The sequence below is a fragment of the Peromyscus maniculatus genome, chromosome 5 (genome assembly GCF_049852395.1).
Source record: "Peromyscus maniculatus bairdii isolate BWxNUB_F1_BW_parent chromosome 5, HU_Pman_BW_mat_3.1, whole genome shotgun sequence".
Taxonomy (NCBI): domain Eukaryota; kingdom Metazoa; phylum Chordata; class Mammalia; order Rodentia; family Cricetidae; genus Peromyscus; species Peromyscus maniculatus.
Genome location: NC_134856.1, coordinates 56,691,013 through 56,714,018, shown reverse-complemented (window position 1 = coordinate 56,714,018; position 23,006 = coordinate 56,691,013). Strand labels below are relative to the sequence as shown.

The 23,006-nt window shown below is 52.8% G+C and overlaps 1 protein-coding gene and 1 non-coding gene across 3 annotated transcripts; one reads left to right on the top strand and one right to left on the bottom strand.

Moving 5' to 3' along the window:
• Positions 1-3,536: 3,536 nt before the first annotated feature.
• On the bottom strand, positions 3,537-20,319 carry Cpne7 (copine 7). Of its 2 annotated transcripts, none has more exons than XM_042277825.2 (15): positions 19,993-20,319; positions 18,082-18,264; positions 14,955-15,029; positions 14,679-14,753; positions 13,815-13,898; positions 13,085-13,174; positions 12,770-12,868; positions 12,069-12,155; positions 11,719-11,778; positions 10,807-10,940; positions 9,995-10,049; positions 9,475-9,526; positions 9,274-9,407; positions 4,753-4,989; positions 3,537-4,140 (listed from the first exon to the last, which is right to left on the bottom strand). In XM_042277825.2, the coding sequence occupies exons 1-15, from the start codon at positions 20,158-20,160 to the stop codon at positions 4,003-4,005; spliced, it is 1,671 nt and encodes a 556-aa protein (XP_042133759.1). In that variant the 5' UTR covers positions 20,161-20,319; the 3' UTR covers positions 3,537-4,002. The 2 variants fall into 2 exon arrangements, with proteins under 2 accessions (XP_042133759.1, XP_042133760.1); XM_042277826.2 differs by lacking the exon at positions 19,993-20,319 and adding an exon at positions 19,452-19,717.
• Positions 8,217-8,292, top strand: Trnat-agu (transfer RNA threonine (anticodon AGU)). Its single transcript has one exon. It is a non-coding gene; the product is annotated as a tRNA-Thr (tRNA).
• Positions 20,320-23,006: the final 2,687 nt, after the last annotated feature.

Genomic DNA, 23,006 nt, shown 5'->3' with positions numbered 1-23,006 from the left:
TCTCGGTTGCTGAAATAGATGCCCTCAAACATGGAGCTCAGAGCAAGGGACGGGGGCCATTTCCTCCTTTTCCCTATCCCAGGGCTGTTTCTCAGGGACATTATGTTCAACATAGAGGCTCTAGGAGGATTTAGTCTATTAGCTCCTGGTCATCAGTTCCCCACCCCTTAGCATAGCCAGCCAGCCTAAAAGGTAGTGTAACTCCTAGAGCCCCAAACTGCTGACCGCTTACCCTACCTCTCTGGCTAAGAGTCTGCCTTTAGTTGTAAAATGGAACCTTCTGGGGTTGCGGTTACCCATGGCAAACTCCACACACTCAACTAACACCCCAGTTTTCATCTGTGTGTTGAGGGCATAGCTCTCTCTTGCACTGGCCTTTGAATCCCAGTGCCCATCTGCAAACAGGAGTCAGTTGACACACCTAGTCAAAAGAGATGCAAGCTTCACCTAGACCCCGCAAATAACACGCTGCGCTCTGTATCTGGATGCTTCTGTTGGGACAAAACCCCTCAGAGGAGACCAACCCAAGTGTGGCTGGGAGAGACTTGCAAAGAGGTTTCAACAGTAAAGCAACTGAAGACTGAGGCCCTTCCCAAGTGCACACACGCGCACTCAGACACAGAGTAAAACAACACACACATGCACATATTTACATGCACACAGACACACGCCTACACACACATAACCAAGACTCTGGGCTTTGCAGCCTGGGAGTCTACATGGAAGGCCCATCTCAAGATTCTGCTGTGTGTTTTTGGCTAAATTGCTTCACTTCTCTGAATTCAGCTCCCCCTTCCATGAAATGCACTCACAGTAGGGCCATCACGTGGAGCTGTTGTGAGAATTCAGCACGGTGATGTTTAAGCAAAAGCTTAAACTCCCTTACTTAGAGAGTACTGGGAAGGGAGGAATACCCCACCGTGTGCAGGCGGCTGAGATCTGGCGAGTGGAGGAGGGGAAAAGAAGGGAGAAGAGGTGGGGGGAGGACACACCCCCAGGGCCAGCGGATTGCCCACCAGTGAGGGGTGTCTACCAGCCAAAGGACAGGCGAGGGGCAGGTGGCAGCGGAGCAGGGACCGGCTTCACTCACAGCTCTCACGTGATTGGCCGGACTGCGTGGGGCTTGTCTGACAGTTCCGCAGCCCCCACACCAATTACAGGCACTTAGTCACAGGTTCCTGCCCGCACTTCCTCTCAGCAGCAGGAGAAAGAACAGCCTTGATGGGGCTAGTCCTTCCCACCCCCTCCATCCCGCCTAGCCTGGCTCGGGGAAGGAGGAGAATGGGCCGTAATCCAGCAAAGCAGAGCTTGGCTTGGCCTCTGAGGCCCTACAGAGCCCCCCTATAGGAGGGGACAGACTGAGGTGGGAGCACATTTAGAACAAAAAGGCTGAAACTCTGGCTAGCTGTTCCTTCAGATGAAGAAAGTGGTACCCCCTACCAGGCTGACTGCCACACATGCGGGCTCCTACTTTATATGATCATATCCATGTGTCAGAGGGCAGGACAGGTCAAGCTGAAGCATGGTGCTCAGAGCATAAGGAACATGGATCCTCTCAATCAGTTCTGTAAGACAGGCGTCTTGCCTGCCCAGCTGTGTGGCTCTGCTTCATGTCTTTCCTCTGTTATCAGTGACGTCAGCCAAGGCTGAGTCTTAGCTGGCTGGGAGAGGGGGACCGAGGCCCCTCCGAGGTACTTTTACCCTTTTAGCTGTGTAGTCACTGCAGGATGGGAGCCCACTGGGGCGTGGGGCTTATGACGCAGGCCATGGGCTGTTCCTGGCGTGGTGGCCCCTGAGGGCTAACATCTTTATTGAGCAGGACAGTACTTGGTCTTTGTGGTGGTGGGGGAGTATTTGAGACAGGTTTCTTGTGTAGCTCTGTTCTGGAACTCACTCTGTAGACCAGGCTGGCCTTGAACTCACAGAGATCTGCCTGCCTCTACTGGGATTAATGGCATGCACCACCACCACCCAGCATTTGTTTTGTTTTTCAGACAGGGCCTTACTATGTAGCCATACTGGGAGGGACCACTTAGCATTTAGCATTTTTATGGCTTAGCTATGGAAGTTACATTGGACCCCCAAGTCTAACCAAGTTCGGAAAGAGAATATAAGCCCACCTCTCAGTGGAATAAACTCAAAGCCTTGTTAAGCAGCCTTACTCATCTATGGCAGACAAGGAGCAAGGATCAGACCTCCTCAGATGGAGAGGCATTATCTCAGGCCAAATACTGATACAAATCCACAGGCGTTAGAAGCTGGAGCCAGGCAGCTGGACCAGCAGATGCCTCCCAGCTTGCAGAAGAGCAGGGGGATCCCACAGCATGCCGGAGTCTACCTCCAGGGCAGGTCCCAGGGGGCAGGCTGTGGGGCTCTCGGCCACTCTAGGACCCTTAGTCCAGCCAACTTGGAAACTCTTCACCCGAGGCCCTAGAGTCATTCCCACGTGGTATGCTCAAGAGTGAGGAAGGTTCTGAATACCTGGGAACACATTCTGGCTGCCTCGTCAGGGGTTCAGTTCACACAAGCTCCTCTGGATTCCAAACACCAAATGGCACACACTTTGATGTAGCAAAAGGGGTGAAAACAGGAACTTTGCGAAGCAAGGATGCCCTGGCCCCGCCGTCATCCGTGTCTGACGCAGGCAAGTCCCTCCACTGGTCTGAGCCTTGATTTCTTTGTGAAGTGAGAGCCTGGGACACGTTTCTGGGCCAGGTTCCGAAAGTGCTGACAGAAACTCAGCTCCTTCTTGCTTTGTGATATGAGAGCTGATACTTCTATGAAAGGACCGACTCTTGGAAGGACCGTTCCTTCCTCATCTCTCTGGCCCGCAGCTCTCCGAAGCCCACTGCACTGACTCTCCTACGTGCATAAACCACGCCCCTTCTCCACCACCTGCTGCTGCTAGGATCCCAGGCCCGTTGGCTTCACCGAAGAACTCAAGCAAGATTTCCAGGAACTGCTGGGCTCTTGCACTGTGGGGTCAGGGTCTGACCTGGGGTAACACCCTGGGCCCACAGCCTCTCACCCTGCCGGGGCTCTACCTCCCCATATACCCATGGATAGTATATTCCTCTGGTGTCCTCTCTGTCCCCAAAGAGACCAAAATCCACCGGCCCTTCCGGAATCGTAGCCAGGTTACCATGGTGATGCCTATTATCTGGGCTTAACGGGAGATGAATCAGTAGCTAAAAATAAACCCTAGAGTGGATAGATAGATTGATAGGTGGGTGGGTCTGATTCAGGATTGGGACAATTTGTTTTTCTCAGATAAGATAATTGAGAGGAAATCTCAATTAGAAATCCACCCCCACTCAGACAGGTGGAAGCTGCCCTCAGCCGACAGCTTGTGGCACATGGTGAATCCTGAGTGCCAGCCAAAGTCACTCAGGACTGCTGACACATTAGCAGATATTGGCTGAGGGGACCTAAAGACCAGGCCCACAATCCTTACTGTTGTGGGTGACCTGATGAGCCTGGTTCTAGGGACATTCACACCAGATCCCCTGAAGCAAGAAAGGCACAAGGATGTGAGGATAAAGGGATACTTTATTAGACCCAAAGCCACCTCCCGCAGACCCTGCAGGCCCCAGGGTCTCACGTGTGGGCACAGGTGGGGGTGACGCCAGACAGGACAGAGAAACCTATGGGACAGCGTGCCTAGGCCGAGGTGTCCTCAAGGGTTGGGGTACTGCCTCTCCCCGCAGAATCAAACAACACCACCCCTTCACCCAGGGAGGCACTCCACAGCTGAGCTGTCAGGGCCCCTCCAGTTCTCTCAGCATACCCTGCTCCATGCCTGTTGGGTGCAGAGGAGGTGCAGGCATGGGGGAGCTGCTGATTCCTGTCACTCCATGAGGCCTGGATTTCTTCATCTCGGGGAGTAGGCCACCGGCCCAGACCAGCAGAACACAGGAGTAGGGCTGGGGCCTGGGCTAGGTGATAAGCTTCTGGGGGTGCTGCAGGAGGACTTGTTGCTCAGGGCCCCCTCGCCTGGCATCCTCATGGTGCTGAGCTGGGACCAGCCCCTCCAGGTTGGGCACCAAGGCTGCGTGGAGGCAGTTCCTTGTGGCTGTAATACTCAACCACCTGCTTGGGCACCTCGGCCAACACACACTTGGCCAGTGCTGCAGGGGACGCCTGGGTACAGAGACAAGATGGTTACATCTGAGGGCCTTCTATAGCCTCATCCCCCTATCTGGGTCATAGTCCCAGGACTCAAATCCACTTAAGGGACACGTGACTTGGCAGTCAGCTGAGCTTCCGCTAAAGACACAGACTGAAAATGCAACCACCAAGCCCCTCACTGTTATAGCAAGAGCTGATGGAGGTGCCCACTCTGTCCCCGGTACGTCTGTGCTGGGGTCCCCACCCAGCCCTTTCATCTCTCCCGGCACAACAGGAAATGGCACGCACTGAAGGCGAAGTGGGGCCAGGTATCAACCCTCATGAACTGTGCATGTGTGAGAGAATCCATGTGATGTGTTTACTGTGGAGTGACCATGGGGAGCTGTGTGCTGGGTCCACAGGAATCCCCCCACCTGGTGTCATAGATATCATGGTCAGAAGTTCACCGCTGATCAGGCTGGAGAAAAAAGACTGACTAGGGAACCATCCCTAGGGGCTGCTCTTTGGCTGGACACACACACAGAATGGGGCCACATTCTGAGCAGGAAAGCCACGTAGGCATGGAGCAGCGGGTATCACCGCCAGGGCCCAACCCTCCGTGCCACCCCCCTCCCAGGCACTCACGTTCTTGAGTTCACGGAAGGGCACAAACTGGACGATGTCACGGAGCGCGGGCTCCCCGCGTGGGGAACGCAGGACTCCATCATCGCCGTCTAGGATCTGCATATCAGTGAAGTCAGCATTGCCCACCCCAACGATGATGACGGACATGGGCAGATGGGAGGCGCGGACAATGGCCTCTCGAGTGTCTGACATGTCAGTTACCACACCATCCGTGAGGATCAGGAGTATGTAGTATTGCTGGAGGCACAGGGAAGAAGTGGGGGTGCTAGTCTCTGGGTCCTCCCAAGCCGCACACGTCACCTCCAGCTCCAGCCCGCACCGGGAGGGGCCCCTACTGTGGGTAGCTCTGCAGCGCCCAGGATTTTCTAAAACTGTTTTTGCTGAAGCACAACACAGTACTTATCACACTCCTAAAGGTAAATTCCGATTGGCCACTATGCAGGGTAAAGCTCAGTGCTCTACTCCGAGAGGGGCACTGAGAATCTACTTTACAGACAAGGCCACCAAAGCAGGGCTTGAAGCCAGGTCTGACACCAGAGGAGGACTCCCGGGTGAAGAGGGCTCCAACACCCTCATACCAGGGTGCCCTGTCCATGCTTCAAGAATGACAAGAGGGGGACTTGTTTCAAATAGAAGTCCATTCTCGTTGTCAAGAATACTACACCCAGCCAGGTGGGATGGTACAGGCCTTTAATCCCAGTGCTAGGGAAGCAGAGGCGAGCTGATCTCTGAATTCTGGGCCAGCCGGGAATACATATAGAGACCCTGTCTTAAAAAAACAAACAACAGCCAGGCCTACACAGAGAAACCCTGTCTCAAAAAACCAACCAACCAACCAACAAACAGACCCCACCTTGGACAACAGAGCTGGAAAGATGGCTCAGAACCTGGGTTTGATTCTCAGCACCCACATGGGGGCTCACAACCATCTATAACTCCCGTTCCAGCAGATCCTACACCCTTCTTCTGACCTCTGTGGGCACATGATGCACAGACACACATGCAGAGAGAACACTCATACGCATACAATAAACATCACAAAAATTGTTTAAACACTTGGACAGTTGGGGTTAGAGAGATGGTCAGGGGTTAAGAGCACAGGCTACTCTTCCAGAGGACATGGATTCATTCCCACCATCCCCATAGGGGTTCACAACCATCTGTAAATCCAGTTTCAGAGAAGCTGATGCCCTCTGACCTCTGTAGGCACCAGGCACACACTTGGAGTACAGACTTGCATATAGGCAAAATCCACACATATAAAATTTTAAAAAATAGAAGCTATAAAATTAAAAAAAAAAAACTATGTTAGGCAGCTGGATCTCTGAGTTCAAGACCAGCCTGGTCTATAGAGTGAGTTCCAAGACAGCCAGGGCTACACAGAGAAATCCTGTCTCAAAAAAACTAGATAGATAGATAGATAGATAGATAGATAGATAGATAGATAGATAGATAGATAGATAGAGACTACATGTGGTGGTAGCTCACACTTGTAATTCTAGCACTAAAGAGGTTGAGGCAGGGAAGCTGCTGCAAGTTCAAGGTTAGCCCAGACTACATAGTGAGTTCGAGGCCAGCCTGCGTTATCGAGTGAGGACCTGTCTCAAATGAACAAACAAAACAATCCCCACTAAAAACAAAACAAAACTTTCCTAGGCTGGCAGTGAAGTTTCTGCCCACTGTGCAAAAACTGGGCTCAATGCCCCAACACCTAACACAAATGAAGGTGTCCTGAAGGTGACGCTCATGCTGTGGTCATAAGAGGGTGATCTCGGTGCACAGAAGAGGGTGTCCCTATATGCTGATGTCTGAGGAACAGAGTTGCAATCTGCTCTGAAAGAATTCACCAGTAATTCGCCAGCACTGTGGCACACACTTGAATCTCAGCACTCAGGAGGCAGAGGCCAGGGATTGCTGCAAGTTTGAGGTCAGCCTGGTCTCCATAGAAAGTTTTAGGCTAGCCAGGGCTACACAGCAAGATTTGTCTCAATGATTAAACAAACAAACACAAAATAAACCTGACTGTAATTTCAGCACTCGGGAGGCTAAGGTAAGCAGAACCGCAATTTTACAGTCAGCCTGGACTAAACAGCAAGGTTTTGTCTCAAACACGCATGTGTGCGCACACATGTACACCCATGAAATGCATGTGTGAGTAGAACTGGCATTTCTAAAAGCACCATTCAGTATTTAACAGCATAACTTAAAACACATAAGCAAGCAGGTATAGAGTTTCCCTGTGAAGTTAAAAAAGAAAAAGAAAAAAAAAAGGAGGAAACTCAGGTTATTTGCAAAAAGGGAGAAGGGAAGGAATGTGTGAATGTCCTCAAAACTTTCATTGGTTAGCAACCTCACTAACACCTCCACCCTTTAATACAGTTCCTCATGCTGTGGTGACCCCCAACCATAAATTTTTTGTTGCTATTTCATAACTGTAATTTTGCTACTCTTATGAATCATAATGTAATCATTATCTTGTTTTCCAATGGTCTTAGGCGACCCCTGTGAGAGGGTTATTTCACCCCAAAGGGGTCGTGACCCACATGTTGAGAACCACTATCATAGCTGGCCAGTTAAAATAGTCATAATTTTTCAGGTGTGTGTATTTTATTACAACAAAATAGCTAAACCAAATTTTTACAAAATACAAGCCAAATGAAGCAGAGCGCCTGTGCCATAAAGGGGCCCTGGAAAAGGGTGTAACAGAGTGGTGTTGTGACTTTCCTCTAAGTCCAAAATTAACTCGAGTGAAAATGTTTAAATTCAGGCAAGAGACAGACGGGGCATTTGTTGAGCAGGAGATGGATCTATGGGAGTCATTTTGTGATTTCTTATTTTTAAAATAAAAAAATAGATTATCACTGTACGTGATGCACACGTGGAAGCCAGGGGTCAACTCTCTGGCTTGCCCCTCCCCCCATGTGGATTCTGGGGACCAAGCTCAGGTCAGCAGACTTGCAGGCAAGTCCCACTTTGAAATTTCCTTACTTTTGGAAAACATTATGAGACCTCGGCTCTTTTAGCTGTTGTTGCTGTTTTGTTTTGGCTTGGTTTGGTTTTCCCACACAGGGTTTCTCTGTGTAGCCTTGGCCGTCCTGGAACTCATTTTGTAAATCAGGCTGGCTTGTAATTTACAGACATCCACCTGCCTCTGCCTCCTGAGTGCTGGGATTAAAGACGTGCACCACCACCAACTGGCTTGAGACTTCAACTTTTAAAAAAGTTTTTTTCCAAGGAAAACAAAAAGCATAAAAGTTATTGCAAAAGAAGGGGAACCCTGATCAGAAGACATACTGGCCAGGTTCACCACATCCAGTCTGGACAGCACCCGACTAGAACCCTGGATGATAGATACCTGTGGGAGCCCCTCCTTCCTGGAGCAGAGAGGAAGCCTGAATGTCAGCCAGGAGAGGCTCCACTGCCTGTAGTGTGCCACAGTCCCTACACAAAGGTTAGGCTTCTGGGTTTGGGGATTTAGCTCAGTGGTAGAGCGCTTGCCTAGTAAGCACAAGGCCCTGGGTTCGATTCTCAGCTCAAAAAAAAAAAAAAAAAAAAAAGTTAGGCTTCTGGCCTCTGCACCCTCCCCCAGCCCAGAATGCAGTGGGCAGCAGGACTACTCATGACCAGAGTATGGGGGTCCAAAGCAGAATCTACAGAGGTCAAGATGATAGGAACATGCCAAAGTGAGGAAGACCCCGAGTCAGACCACACCTGGGAAGGATCTGGAGACAGGTAAGAATGTGGACCTGGGAGGATTAGAAAGCAGGAGGGACTGCCTTCTTTGCCTTGCCAGACACGTGGTATACAGAGGAGCCACGCTGCAGATACTGGAAATGTGGATAGTTAAGGAGGAAGGTGATATTAGGCTACAGCCTCTCCAATGGTTCAGAAGGACACTTAGAACATACACAGAAGGGATGGGGGCAGGAGGGGGTGGAAAGGAGGAGAGGATAAAAGGGACCAGGAACGGGGAGGGAGAAGGGAAGGAAGAGAGGGACAAACTGGTAAATACAATGACCAAGTGGAGACCAGGAGTCATGCACTAGTCTGGTCCCTTGCAAATATGACGTTCTTTTCCAAAATGAAAAGCCAAAAGGAAGCAGTAGGACAACCGAGTCTCAGCAACACACACAGGGCTACAAAGCAGAACGTAATCCTAAGGAAAATGCTACAGATGCGCACGGAGGATGCCTCAACAGTTATCTAATTCCTGCCGTCTGGTGCAAAGGGACAGGAGGCAGGGGAAACTGAGGTAAACCAGTGTCTGTTCCTGACAGCTGAGGGCTGATTTTGAAGTGATTCATTCAGTCCTCTGCCCAAAATAAACACTGACTGCCTGGGGCTTTGAGAGAGCCACAGCTAACAAGCTGAGCTCGTCCCTCATCCAGCCCCACACTGCTTGGCTGCCTTGGCACTGGACTGTACCCAAATAGCTGCTTCCCTGGCTCTTAGCCACTACTACACACACAGTTAACTGCTTCCACAGCTGGATGCATGCAGTCCCTGTCCTCAGTCACCTACAGAGGCCTCCCCTGTGCGCTCCTCAGCTGCTGCCATGCGGGCCACCTTGGAGATGATGGGTGCCACGTTGGTGGGGCCATAGAGCTGGACCTTAGGCAGGCAGTTCTGGTAAGCTTCCACCACGCCCTGGATTCCTGTAGGGGAGAGAGGAGTGAGCCTGGCCCAAAATACGGCTACACCAAACCCACCACCAGCTCCTACCTTCACATTCATCATCCTCAGGGTTGAAATTGATGGCAAAGTCGTGGGACACCTAGGTGAGGACAAGAGTCAGCCAGGACCTTCCCAGAACCCACTTATTCCCACTTACTGGGAGAAGAATGGTTTGTAGCTCTTGGGGCCCATGTAAGAAGATCTCTATAGAGAGAGGAAGCCAAGAAGGAGGCAGACAGATAGACGAATGTTGGGCAATTACTTTGGCACCTGGACCCAACAATAACTACATATTCTAAGGTACATTAACCAATAAATCCCCTCTCCTGCCACATTTTTATACGTAAGCAGTATTGAATTGTCACCGAGTCTCTCTGATAGGAGCATGGGGGGTGCCCATCTGGACCATTGGCCAGAGTCTCCCCTCCCTCCACCCCCATCCCGAAAGGGAACGGTGGCAACCAGGGTTCTTGTATCCAGGACTCTCCTGCCTGGGGAGGCCAAGGCACTAGAGGCCTAGGCAGATGCACGGGCGTAGGAATAGGGCCCAAGCCCAGGGCCCTCCTACCTCATACTTGGGAGGGATCCGGGCTCCAAATCCCAAAGCAGAAAATCGCTTGTCACTGGAAAAGAGGTGGAGTTGATAACTCCGGGCACCTGGCCCCCAAAGGCGAGTCAAGGTAGACACTGGACAGAGACTAGGAGGCCTGGGCCTTGCTGGGCCAGGAATAGGGGTCATAGGCATGCCACATCGGGGAAACAGAGGCACTGAGCTGAAAACCATCATGAGCACAGGCAGGAAACGGTATAATTGATAGTAGAGGGATGGAAACTGCTCCCAGGTTCTTCCCTCCAGGCCTGAAGACCCTGCTTAGGGGGCTTTCTGGCCTGAGGTGGTGTCTCCTGAAGGGAACCAACTCTGACCCCACTATATTCCTCTGCTCTCCCCACAGAGAGGGGGGGATCTATGGGCAGGGGGCTCTGGGTGGGGATCTGGGCCATGGTGAGGATCTCAGAGCCCCAGCCACCTGGGTTTGCACTTAGCCTCTGCCTAGATAGTCACTTCAACCTCTGTGAGTGTGTTTTCTGCTCTATAAAACGATTTCCAATCAATCCCCAGGTTGTGTCACAGTGAAGCAGTGTGTGGCCATGTTAGAGATGTAACACATCACCCCCATCCCCTGAAGGTTCTGTACCCACTGCCGGGGTCACTTGAGATGGCTGTCTGGTGGGTACACTGTCTGCCTCCACTGGGTTGCTGCGAAGATGTTCCCACTCTTGCTGGAGCTGACCTCTCTGGCACGTCATGTGTCAATCACGGCACCACTTCAGAAAAGCCCCCAAGCCCAACTCGGCCCAGAGAGATGGGTGGGGCCCCACCTGTCATAGTCCTGGCAGACCTCGCCCACAGCCACCAGTGCCCTGAGGTACTCATTGGGCTGGTAAGGGTTGATGTGGTGGAGGGAGCAGCTGTTCCTTGGGTCACCGTTGGAGGCTGTGAAGTCGATGGCTACCTGCAAGGGCCAGGATGGTGAGCTTCAGTGTGCACCTGCACTGGACAGGCAGGGGGTACCCAAGCCCAGCTTGTTGTCAGGAGCCTAGCATCTCAGTTTCGCCAGCTCTTTGCAAACTTGACTGTTCACTGGAATGACTCACGTTCCCCCAGGACATGAGGGAGCTACTCAGACCCTGAAAACCATAAGTATCATCTTGGAATCCCAGGATGACATTGACCCTATCCTCTGGGAGAATCTCTGAGCTGAATTCCACTCAGAGGGACAAGGCCCATGCAAACACTCTTCCCAACTACTGCTCTCTTAGCCTAGTCCTCTCTGTGCCTTCCGCCTCGTCATCCTCAAGGCCACTTTGGGTGTGGCTCTGTTCAGCAGCCCAGGCAGCAGAGTCTGTGACGGCCTCCCCTAGACCTTCTGTCCAGACTACTTCTGTCTGTGATCTGCCCAAGGCTAAGCCAGCTGGACTCTGCAGCCCTTGTTAGCCAAGTGCTCACTCCTGTTTTCCTCTTTAAGGCTGTTTGTTTTTCTCCTGACCCTGTGATTTTGCAGAAGGTAAGCCCTGGATGCTGCCATGAGACGGTGGCCCAGGGCTGGTCCTGAACTCCTGCATCCTATCCCTGGTCGGCATAAAGGGAAAGACACAGGGAAATGTGGATGAAAAAACGAACAGTGCCCAGGAACCTGCCACTCTCTGTACATGGACTGGGGTCCAGGGGCTTGACAGAAGTCCTGCCCCGTTGGCTGAGGGCAGCATAGAGGGCAGGACCCATGGACTCACCGTGCAGTGGATCTGGCAGCCACCCATGATGTAATCCAGGAAGGAGTGGACCCTGTGGAGCTTCCAGGCAATGCCGTTGGCAAAACCACTCATGACCCTTCACCCCACCCTGCTCCACCCAGGCCTGTGTCAGTGGGGGAGGGAGCCTACTGGGCATCTCTCCCCAAGGCACTATAATCTGGGGGGGGGCATCTTCCTCCTCCCTCCCCCTTCCCAGGTATTTCGAGATCCCACAGTGAAGCCCACCAGTCCTCAGAACTGTATCTTTGAGAACCATCTGACAACGTGGAGAAGCTAATCCCACCAACTCATCCCCCTAGGGGCTCCGGGCAACACTGAGGCTCACTCACCTTCAGGTCTGTCAGGACCACCACCCCAGAATTCTTGTAATTGCGCTTCTTCTGTTTGTACTTGGCATTCACACAGTCCCACTGGGCCTGGGACAGAGACAGGGACAGGCAGAAACTCCACCCAGAGCAGTAGTATCCCAGGCCTCTCCCACAGAGGGGCCAGGAGCCCCTGAAAGTCCCAGCACTGCTGGTGACCTCACACTCCACAAGACTATCTCCAGCAGTGAGTACAAGGCCTATGCTGCCCATGGGGGTCAGGGATGGCCTCTGTGGGGACATACTCATTCCACAAGGGGAGCATTCAAGCACACAAAGGAGCCATGTAGATAAGACCGTGACCAAGGAAGGGGCCCGGGTTAGACCCTGCACACACTGCAGCCTTGGCACCATGGTCAGCCCGTAGATCTTCCTGAGGGACACCATGGCCCAAGAAGGAGCCCAAGGCAACTCTCCCACCATACCCACCCGGCTTCAGAGGCTAGGTAGGTCCCGGGAAGGGTGCCCCTCCCACCTTGACACACAAATGGACATGGTTGCTCACATGGCCACTTGCTCGCAGGCCCCTGTTCTAGTCACGGGGGTGGGCGTCACTGCTCTCTGTCACCTTCATGTCTTCGCTGGGGTGGGGTAGAATAACCAGCCTCCCAGAGACCCACTGGACCGAGTCAGAACCTGCGGCCCGAGATGGGCCAGCAACTCACCTGCTCCTCCTCGAAGGCCTTCTGCATCTCTGTGAAGGTGGTGGTGAACTCGCCGATGAAGTCATGCTTCCCTCTAGAGTCATAGTCCCAGACCAGGCACTGGGGAGCCAGGTCTCCCTCTCAGTGGACCGTTGCTCAGAGGACCTGCGGCCCTTCCAGCCCCGGCCAGGCTCTCGTTCATCACTCCCTTCCCCGGAGAACGGAGAACGGGACACCTGCCCATGGGTTCTGGCCTCACCCTATGGCTATGTCCCACTCCCCCACCCCCTCCACCCCTGACCTCACTTCCTGCTCTGTCTCCTGCTCCATCCCCACCTTCAGAGGCCTTGTCTCCTCGCAGCTGCAGAGGGAATTCAGTGACAACTTGAAGGATTCCCACACTGGGTTCAGGTTATTCTTCACTACCTGTGGGCCGGAAAAGGCTGACTTGGGTGGGAACCCCAAGGGAGCTAGGGCCCGGGGAGCCATGGGGTCCTTAGGTCATGGGTCCCTTAGCCAGGGTACAGGGCTCTCAGCTGCCAAGGGCCACTTGAGTGGCAGCCTGTACCCGGCCCCATGGAGACGATGAGTACCCGGAGACTAGGTTCATTTCAGGCTCCAAACAGGACTGGGTGTAACCCAGATCTTCCCGCTCTCCATTCCCTCCACCCCTGACCCTAATAGCTTCTGCCTCACTCCAGCCCCCCCCCCCCTCCCGGGCTGTTTTCTCCTTAAATAGATTCTCTTCACTCAAATTAATTTGTCTCAAAAGGAAACTCTCTCCCTGCTGTAACTAAAATCCTGTTTCCCGGCAGGAGGAAGCAGGTATGCCTAAAAATAGGAACGGTAACAACAAAGCTGCCACGCTAAATTTGGGCGGACAGAAAGCCAAGTCCACCCAGCTGTTCCATCCATCGAAAGAGAGTCAAGGGTCTTGGAGGTAAAGACTCCACAGCCACGTGGTCGGAGTATCCCCCTGTCCCCTCTCTGAGAGGATGCTGGGCCCTTTTCCGTCACTTCACTGGACCCCTGAAGCCCCTCTGTCTTCAGGCAGTGGGCTCCTCACCTCTGTCCTGTACACCAGCTGCTCACTCCCGTCATCGTTGACCCGATACAACTCTAGGAAGGGGTCCGACTTGCTGAAGAGGTCCTGGAGCATCAGAGGATGTGCTGGCAAGGGGGCTAGCCGGCTCTGGGCCAGAGGACGGCTCCATCCCTTACGGCTGGAGGCCAGCCGGCTCTGGGCTGGAGGCCGGCTTCAGCCCCTGCAGTCGGTGTTCCATCCCTTCCCCACAGACTCAATCTCCCCAGACATAAAATAAGTTGCGAACATTCCTGGAGAGCCCACAGTGAGAAGAGCTCGCCCTGTGGGGCCTTCACTGGCTTCTGAAGTGCCCACGGGGACCCCAGGTGTGTTCCCCCAGCCCTCGCCCTGCTGACCCTCACTCCTGCCGCCTGGAGGAGTCTAACTGGTTGTTCACACCCCACCCACTCACTCTTGATTGTCTCGGCTTAAATGTCTCTCAAAGGGGACAGATACCTACCTATTCAGGGTCAGCCCCCACCCCATGCGAAGAACCTATGAACCAGGCTCTGTCCTCCCTCCCCATCATTACACATGCACCCTGCCAGAGGTAGCTTGGTGACCACATGCCACACGCCTTGCAGAACAGTGCTTTCTACCCACAGCGCAGTGTGTATGTGTATGTGGTGGGAGGTGATGACGGCGATGACTGTAAAATGTAACAGTTAACCGTGCACATAGTGACTAGGCCAAGACTGTGACAGCAGCATGCCAAGGATGCCACACACAGCCACCACGTCACTTGTTTCTGAAGCTTCGAGGCTAGTGCTGAGCAGGAACCAGGTTTTCACAAGGAGCCAGCCTGCAGGAGGCTCAGAGCCCCACATGCATGGATCCCAGCCTCACCTTGTCGTCCAGCTTCCGGGCTTGGAAGGAGAGCTCCACATAGCCGTTGTTCCCAGAGATGTCCTCGGCTATCACCTGAGTGTGTCACATGGGGTCTGTGGGCTCCAGGCCTCCGCTCTCATCCTCTCGCCTCAGCTGCCACTGGCCCTGAGGGGGCTCTGGTCTCTCCTAGCAGCTCCACGGCTACAGTCTGTCTAAGGCCTCCCTACTTACCTCCTCCCAGGACACCCCTCCCCCAAGCCCCTGGGAAGGGAAGACCTCGGCTCTGGGGCTCACCGTGATGGTGGATTTGCCAGCGTTTCTGCCGAATCTCAACAGCAACGGGCGCGTCATTTTCTTCTGGGCCACAATCTGGAAACCAAGGAAGTCAGCGGGGAGAAGGGAGGAAGAGGACGTTTCTCGGCCTCCCTAGGATCCTATCTCCGCTCTCACTGGATCTAAGAGGCAAGATTGAGTAAACCCTCTTGGGTAGCATGCCCTGGTCTAAATAACAGCCTTCACATCTCCCTGGAGAAATCAGTGGTTCTGTGTGTGAAGGTTCAAGATGGTTCTGTTTACAGGGTAGCTATCACCTTGACTTTCAGGGGTGCCGTCTGCTTCACATTTGCTACTGGTTGGTGGACACCAGGGCATGATGGTAGAAAGAGCTAGAGACTGTGGTACCTGACAAGTAGCCGAGCTGAATTCAGGGCAGACAGCACACAAAGATGTATTTAAGTATAGAATCTGTATGTGCCCATCTGCATGTGGCCACATACGTCTATATATGTTCCTGTAGCTCAAGTCCTGCCCGGGCTGTGGTGCATTTTTGTGATGGTATCTATGACTGTGCCATCTTCTGTAGGAACCTGGAAGGAATTGTGCCCCACTCCATCTCAGTCTTTGCTGTATAAAACAGGCTTGGCAAAAAGATCTGAAGAGAATGAGCCCTGACCAGGCAGTGACAGGAATGAGTCACCACATGATGCTGGAATGGAGGATCAGGCACCCAGAGCATGCCATGTGGTTAACACACAGGAAACTCAAGAACAGAAACAGCCAGGGGACTGGCAGGCAAGGGCAGCCTCAGGGTGACAGAAACGGTCATCTAGTCAGTAGACAGTCACATGAAACCGTCCATCTCCGCGCCCTCATTTTGTTGTCTATAAACTACTCCTGAATGTAAAGGCCGTCCTGTGGCCGGTTGGGAAGGGTGTAGCACACAGCCCAGTGCATATGCACAGTAACTAGTAGCAGAAAGCGCTTGTCACATGGGCAACAGAAGAGAAAAGTTAAGGATAGCGGCTCCGGGCTGCAGGCGGAGTCCCCCAGACAGGACACCCTCAGGCACTACTCCCCTCAACCCCGGCTGCAAGGAAAAATATGGAGACCTCCCCTTCCCTTGTGTGGAATAGAACCCAGAACCTCAAATGTTAGTTGCAAACATTGTCACTGAGCTGTGTGCATCAGGCTCGGGTGCCGATGTGGAAAGACTCATGAAGAGAAAAAAAAAACCAGGTTGCAGAACAGTGTGTAGGGTGAGTGTGGTTTGGGGAGGCAGGGGGTAAGGAAGGAGGGAGGGAGGGAGGGAGGAAGGGAGAGGAAGTGGGGCGAGAAAAAGATTTTTAAGACGGGATCTTCAGCCAAGGCTGATGGGGAACTGGTGGTAATCCTCCTTCCTCAGCCTGCTGGGCTGGGATTAGAGGTGAGAGACACTACAGCTGCGGTTTCCTTTCTTTCCTTCTCTCTTTCTTTCTTCTTTCTTTTTTTCTTGTGTTGAGACAAGATCTCAAATAGCTCAGACTGGTTTCATTTGACATGTGTCTGAGGATGGCCTTGAACTCCTGGCCTCCTGCCTTCAGCTCCCAAATGTTGGAATCACAGGCATGTACTACCTACCATACCTGGTTTGTGGGAGGGAGTGGATGTGTGTTCGTGGATGTGTGGGTGTGCACAGTTTCTCTCACTGAACCTGGAGCTAGATGGATGGCCAACAAGCTCCAGTGACTCTCCTGCCTCCATCCCTCAAAGCTGGAGACTTGCACTCAGGCCCTCGAGTTTGTGAGACCAGAACTCTTACCAGGTGAGGTATTTTCCCAGTCTCTCTCTCTCTCTCTCTCTCTCTCTCTCTCTCTCCAGTCTCATGTAATCTAAGTTGGTTTCAAATTCACCACATAGCTGAAGATGACCTTAATTTTTTTCTTTTTGAGACAGGATCTCTTTATATAGCCTTGGCTAGAACTCACTATGTAGATCAGGCGGGTTTTGAACTCACTATCTGCTTCTACCTCCTGAGTGCTGGGATTAAAAATTTGCACCACCGTGCCTGGCGACCTTAACTTTCTGATTCTTTCACCTCTATTTCTTTTTATGTGGTGTTGGGGACATCTAACCCAGGGCTTTGTGCATGCTAGGCAAGCACTCTATCAAGTGAGGTACGTTCCCACCTAGCTATTTTTAAGGAAAAAAAATGTATGTTTATTCACTCATGTGAGAACACTTCTCTGAAATGGGTACAAAGACCTCGTGGCAGGGCTGGGCAGGGGCTGGAGGGAGACATGCCAGAGCAGGTCTACTGGAAACAGGAGCATATAACCCAGTTCAAAAAATATTAAAACTGGTACGGTGCTGCGTGCCTGTAATTTCAGTGATTGAGAAATAGAAACAAGAGGATCAGAAATTCAGTGTCATCCTTGGCAGCATGGGGTGTTCTGGGTCCACCTGAGCTATATGACATCCTGTTTTTACACACACACACACACACACACACACACACACACACACACACACACACACACGTATACACATTCCTAAAAAAAATAAACAAACACAAATTCTAGGAGAGATGGCTTAGCAGTTGAGAACACTGCTGCTCTTGCAGAGGATCCAGGTTTGGCTCCCAGCACCCACACAGAGACTCACAACTATCTGTAACTCTGCTTCCAGAGGCTCTGACACCCTCTTCTGTTCTCCAAGGACACAGGAGCAACATGGTACACAGACACAGCTGCACGCAAAACACTCATACACATAAAATAAATAAGTTGTTAAAAATTGATAAGGGGCCAGGGTTGGTAGCACACACTTTTAATGCCAGTGCTTGGGAGACAGAAACAGGTGGATCGCTATGAGTCTCAGGAGCAGCCAGGGCTACAAAATAAGACTGTCTAAAACAATCAACACAACTAATAAGAAAAGGTGGACGTGCTGGTGCACTCCTATAACAGCAGGACTCAGGAGGCTGAGGCAGGAGGATCTCAGCTTCAAAGACAGCCTGGGCTGTCTCAAACAAACAAGTGCTTTTAAAAAGAAGTGGAGATGAGCAGGGCCAGATGCTCATCCCTGCAGAATCCGTGAGTTGAGGGCATCACCGACCCTAGAAGCTCTTCCTATCCTCCTCCCTTCCAAGGTAATGGGTACTCACTTGCCCCAAGGTACACTCCATGCCCCCTAGGAAGTCGTCATCCTGGCAACTCAGCCCACTAGGCCCGTGGGTGTCATACACCTCAAACCGTAGCTTCTGCACCTCCTCGAAGTAATAGTCGACAGTGAAGACCTTGGAGAACACGGGGTGCAGGCTGCTCTTTACCACCTCGGTTCTGTCCACCTGCAACAAGCCGTCACAAGCTGCAATTTCTCTGTATCCTCTCATCTCATGCCCACCACTGCCTGCCTATCCCCACATTACAGATGATAAAACTGAGGCTCAGAGACCAGCAGGGTTCTGCTCAAGGACCCAGATGTCAGGGACAGAATTAGATTCCAGCTTTGGGCAGGACAAGCCCTGTGTGGAGACCTTTACCCAGCACTCAGCTGAATGGCAAGGAGATATATCCCTGCTGGGGGGGCCTGTGTTCACCAGCCTCTCCCACTGAGTTCAGCACCGTCCTTAATATACCAATGAAAAGCTTTAGCTAATAGATTATCAAATCCCCTCACCATAGAGGCTTCTACCTATAAAAAAGGGGTCTGCATGGGCCCTTCCCAGAAATATATGCACCAGGCAGCAATCGGACCAAGCAACAAAATGTAATGGGAAGACCCGGGCCACAAGATGATCCTTAAACAGCCTGGAGTAGCAGAAGCCTCCCAGGACCTTCTAGGCATTTAAACACATGGTTTGGGGCAGGCCCTTTGTCTTCAAGGTCAGTGAACCACAAGATTTCTCAGCCCCAGAACCTAAGAAATAAATACCCCGAGATGCCAGAGTAAATATGCAGAGCAGGTGTTAAGTGAGGTACCACCCCTTCACTGCCTGGATCCTCTGCTTGTCCTAGGTTCCCGGGCTAGCCTCACTGTAGTCACAGGGTCTGTCTAATACCTCTTTCCTGGCTCTTCTCCCCTGTTTCCTACACATGACTGCCACAGCCAAGGCGTGCCCTGGAGCTGCTGGTGGGGGGGTGGGGGTGGAGCACTCTTGCTTGGCTAGGGACTCAGGTCAAGTCTTTTATGCCTGTTAGGCCTCCCAGCTAAGGTGTGCCCGTTTCTCACTCCTGAGATGAAGCCAGTACCCCATGGAAGATGGTGACTGAGAATCTGGTTTTGTACAGCACAGAACATGGGCAATATCCCTGACACTGGCCCAGAACTAAGATCTGGGGGCTAATGAAAGCTAGTGAGCACAGCGAAGCTCACTTCTCTGAAGATGCTGGCTAACCTGGGTTGATGGATGTCCAGCGGAAAAACCCCATGCTGGAGGCACTGCACTCAGATCTGGATCGGCAGGGGGGCATTAAGGAGCGGGGAGGGGCTTGCGGTCTTTAACGGTAGCCACATGCAAATAATTTCGCCTACCCAGTGAGAAGACAGGTGACAGGCTGGGCAGTCAGTCCTCTTGCCAGGGCCACTTGAAGCTGAACGATGGAGTCGCTGTCCAGCCCTGCCCAGCTCCATTCTACCCAACCAGCGAGGTCTAGCTAGCAGCCCTAACGCCACTGACCACGCTACTTCAGATGCCTCTGCTTCATGGGTGAGAAGCTCATAGTCATGGCAGCCAATGGAGGGGGACCCTGTGACCTTAGACAGCCCCTATACTAGCCTTAGGCAGTTTCCTCCCATTCCTGAGCCGCACTCCCTCCTGAGCTCATTAGTCTAGCCTGGGCGCTTCACGCTAGCGCTACAGTCCCAGCCTGAGCCCCTCAGCGGCACTTCGGGGCACTTTCCACCAAGGTCCCTTTCAGTCGCTGCTCCCTTGCTGCCCCGCCCTTCTCATAGCAGGTGGACACCTCCTCTTTCGCCCTAGCAGCCCCAGTTTCAGGACACCCTTGCCGGCACCCCAAATCTCAACTCACACTTAGCTCTTCAGGTCCCAGCTCCAGGACGCTGGCTGCCCTACCTGTAGCCACTGGCCCTGTGCCTGCTGCAGCAGCACCACGCTGGGATCGGACTTGGTCAGCGGGTCCCGGTCCAGCAGGTGCCGACAGCTCAGCCGCAGCTCCACCTTCGAGGCGCAGGGTGCAGGCACCACCCCCGGGGCCACCGCTCGCTCCGAGTCCCCGCTCATGCTTCAGGCTCCGCACTCGAACCGGTGGGCGCCAGAGAAATGGTGGCTGGGCCAGGCGTGGCCGCGCTCCCCCGCACGCCCGCCGGGCGCGGGCACACGTGTCTCGGGCGGCCGCCACAGCGCGGGGGCTGTAGGGCGGCGATGCGGCGGGGAAGGGATGGAGGGGACCGCGAAGGGGCGGGGCCGGGGTGGGGCCATAGGAGAAAAGCACAGGGACTAAGCAAGGAGCAGATAGCCCGAGAGCCGTCCGTCTGTTGGAGCTGGGTTTCGATCCCCGCACTGGAGCTGAGAGATAGGGATCTGGGTTGCAAGCAAGCTCTGGGATTGTGGTGTCTCTGCAGGGTTCATTCGGTCCTGGAGGCTCCGCACTACTGGAACCTAGGCACCGGGTTTGCGTCCAGACAGCCTCCAAGAGAGGCACAACCCACCCCAGGGTCGCACCAAAGCTCTGCGCCCCTTTTAGGATTGTCGCCTGAATCATGAGCAACTTAGTGGGAGCTCACTGTTTGCACGGTGCAAGCGGGGTGCAAGAAGGGTGTCCCTGTCTCTCAGAATTTGTAGGCCCCGGGGTAGGCAAGGAGAGTTCTTGCCAATCTCTGGTCTATGGCTGAGGGTCAGAGAGGGATTAGGAATGTTCTCTCCCAGCCACTCTTACCTGACAGTCCACAACAACCCCCCAGGTGGAAGGGAAGCATCATTACCCCTCCCTCTCCTCCCCAGAGAAAGGCATTCGGAAGAGGAGGTGCTGACGACGACAGAAATGACCTCCCAGCCCATTCTCTTTGCCAATTTCTGCCTAAATATAGGGCCGAGACCGGACCAAAGTCATGGAGGTAAGAGGGTAAGGGAGACCATGAAACTGAGGTGAAGACCGAAGGAGATCCGCGGCGCAGGACAGGGTGGGCGTGCTGTAGGAATGGAGTGGGGCATGTTAAACATCAACAGACAGGACTCCAGAAGATTCTGGGGTCAAAAAGGGCGTCAATACCAAGACAGGGATATAGAGGGTGGTGGGAGGCGGGTGTGAGAGAGAGCACCTCCGGTGAGGTGGGAAACTGGTGAGATATGGTGGGGGCAATATCTCCTCCACTGGCTTGGCACCCCAGACAGAGCCCTCCCACTAGCCAAGGGTCTTTTGTGAGCTCAGTATACGGGGCTCTAGCATCTAACCTCCACTTCCTGAGGCTGCAGAAAGATGCCTGGAAGCTTGCCTCAAGCTTGCCTCCCCCGCTGCCCTGTACCATCCTTCTCCAAGGCTGGCCCCAGGCAGTACTCTTCCCTCTGTGGAGTCCAGCCTAGGCGGCTCTGGACCTCTCAGCCCTGCATCTTCCAGGATTGGGAGACCCCGTCTTCCAGGATTGGGAGACCCGGTCTTTAGCCTACCAATTGCTTGTGGGATAGTGGTGGTGCCTTTCTGTTCACAGGGACCTGTGGTCCTACCAGAGTCTGGTTCCCTGGGATTCCATCATTCTGGGTCAGACCCTCAAACTCTTAGCCTCTCCAGCATCGGACAAGTGCAAAAAGAATGGGAAATCCAAGCAAAGGGACACGCTCCAAGTCGATACCCAGACCTCTCAAAGGACCAGCAGTGCCAGCAGCAGCCCTGCTCTCTCCAACAGGATTTGAGGGGCACTGGCCCTTGGGAAGTCCTCAGGTCCCAGCGAGACTTGTTGCCTTGACGTCACTGAGTGTCCACCCCTTTGTTCAGAAAGCTGCTCTTACAATTCCTCCAACACTGAGCTCTACACTGTCTAAGCAGACTGCTGGACACACTAATCTGTGGACATGTCCAACCAGCCCATTTTAACGAAGAGGCATCAAGGAATTTAGCATAATGAGATGGCTCAGTGCAGGCCAAGTGCTTGCTGTCAAGCCTAGCAACATCCTGGATCCCACATGGTAGAAGGAGAGAGCTGATCTCTATGTGTGCCTGCACACACAGACACATGGACACACACAGACACATGGGCACACACAGAAGGGGGGATGAATTTACAAAGAGAAAGTTCATTTTAAAAAAGGTGGAGCCAGCCGGGTAGTGGTGGGTGCCACACACCTTCAACCCCAGCACCTGGAAGGCAGAGGCAGGAGAATCTCTGTAAGTTCGAGGCTAGCCTGGTCTACATAGTGAGTCCCAGGACAGTCAAGACTACATAAGACCTTGTCTCAAAACAAACAAGCAAACAAAAAAGGTTCAAGGGGCTGGAGAAATGGCTCAACAGTTAAAAGCACATACTGCTCTTACGAGGGACCTGAGTGCAATTCCAAACACCCATGTCAGGTCGATCATAACCACCTGTTACTCCATCCAGGGGTATCTGATACCTCTGGCCTTCCCAGGCACCAGCACTCACATGCATATACCCACACAGAGACACATATATAGACACATAATTAAAAATACAAAAATTGCCAGGCAGCAGTGGTACACACCTTTAATCCCAGCACTCCGGAGGCAGAGGCAGGTAAATCTCTGTGAGTTCGAGGCCAGCCTGGTCTACAGAGCGAGATCCAGGACAGGCACCAAAACTACACAGAGAAACCCTGTCTGGAAAAACCAAAATAATAATAATAATAATAATAATAATAATAATAAATAATAATAATACAATAAGCTTGAAAAACCAATGAAGTGTTCAGGAACTGGTCCAAAGTCACCTGCCTGTCTGAGGGGTTCAGGACTTCACCCTGAGTCTGGTTCAACATTTCCATCACAAAAGTATAGCTCTAGGGCAAGTGACAGATGGCCAGTCAGAGAGAGAAAGAAAAGAAGACTCAAGGAGCTTGGCAGCTGGAATCTCAGACCAAAGGTTTTAATCAACCTCCTGGAAGCCGGCTTGGTGCTT

Bases quoted from the DNA above. Each gene is read 5' to 3' on its own strand.
- Cpne7 (XM_042277825.2), bottom strand. From the start codon at position 20,160: ATGAGCGGGGACTCGGAGCGAGCGGTGGCCCCGGGGGTGGTGCCTGCA. The intron at 18,265-19,992 runs GTAGGGCAGCCA...GGCTTGTTGCAG, and splicing joins CACAGGGCCAGTGGCTACAG to GTGGACAGAACCGAGGTGGT. The intron at 12,869-13,084 runs GTGGGGATGGAG...CTGGCTCCCCAG, and splicing joins AGGAGACAAGGCCTCTGAAG to TGCCTGGTCTGGGACTATGA.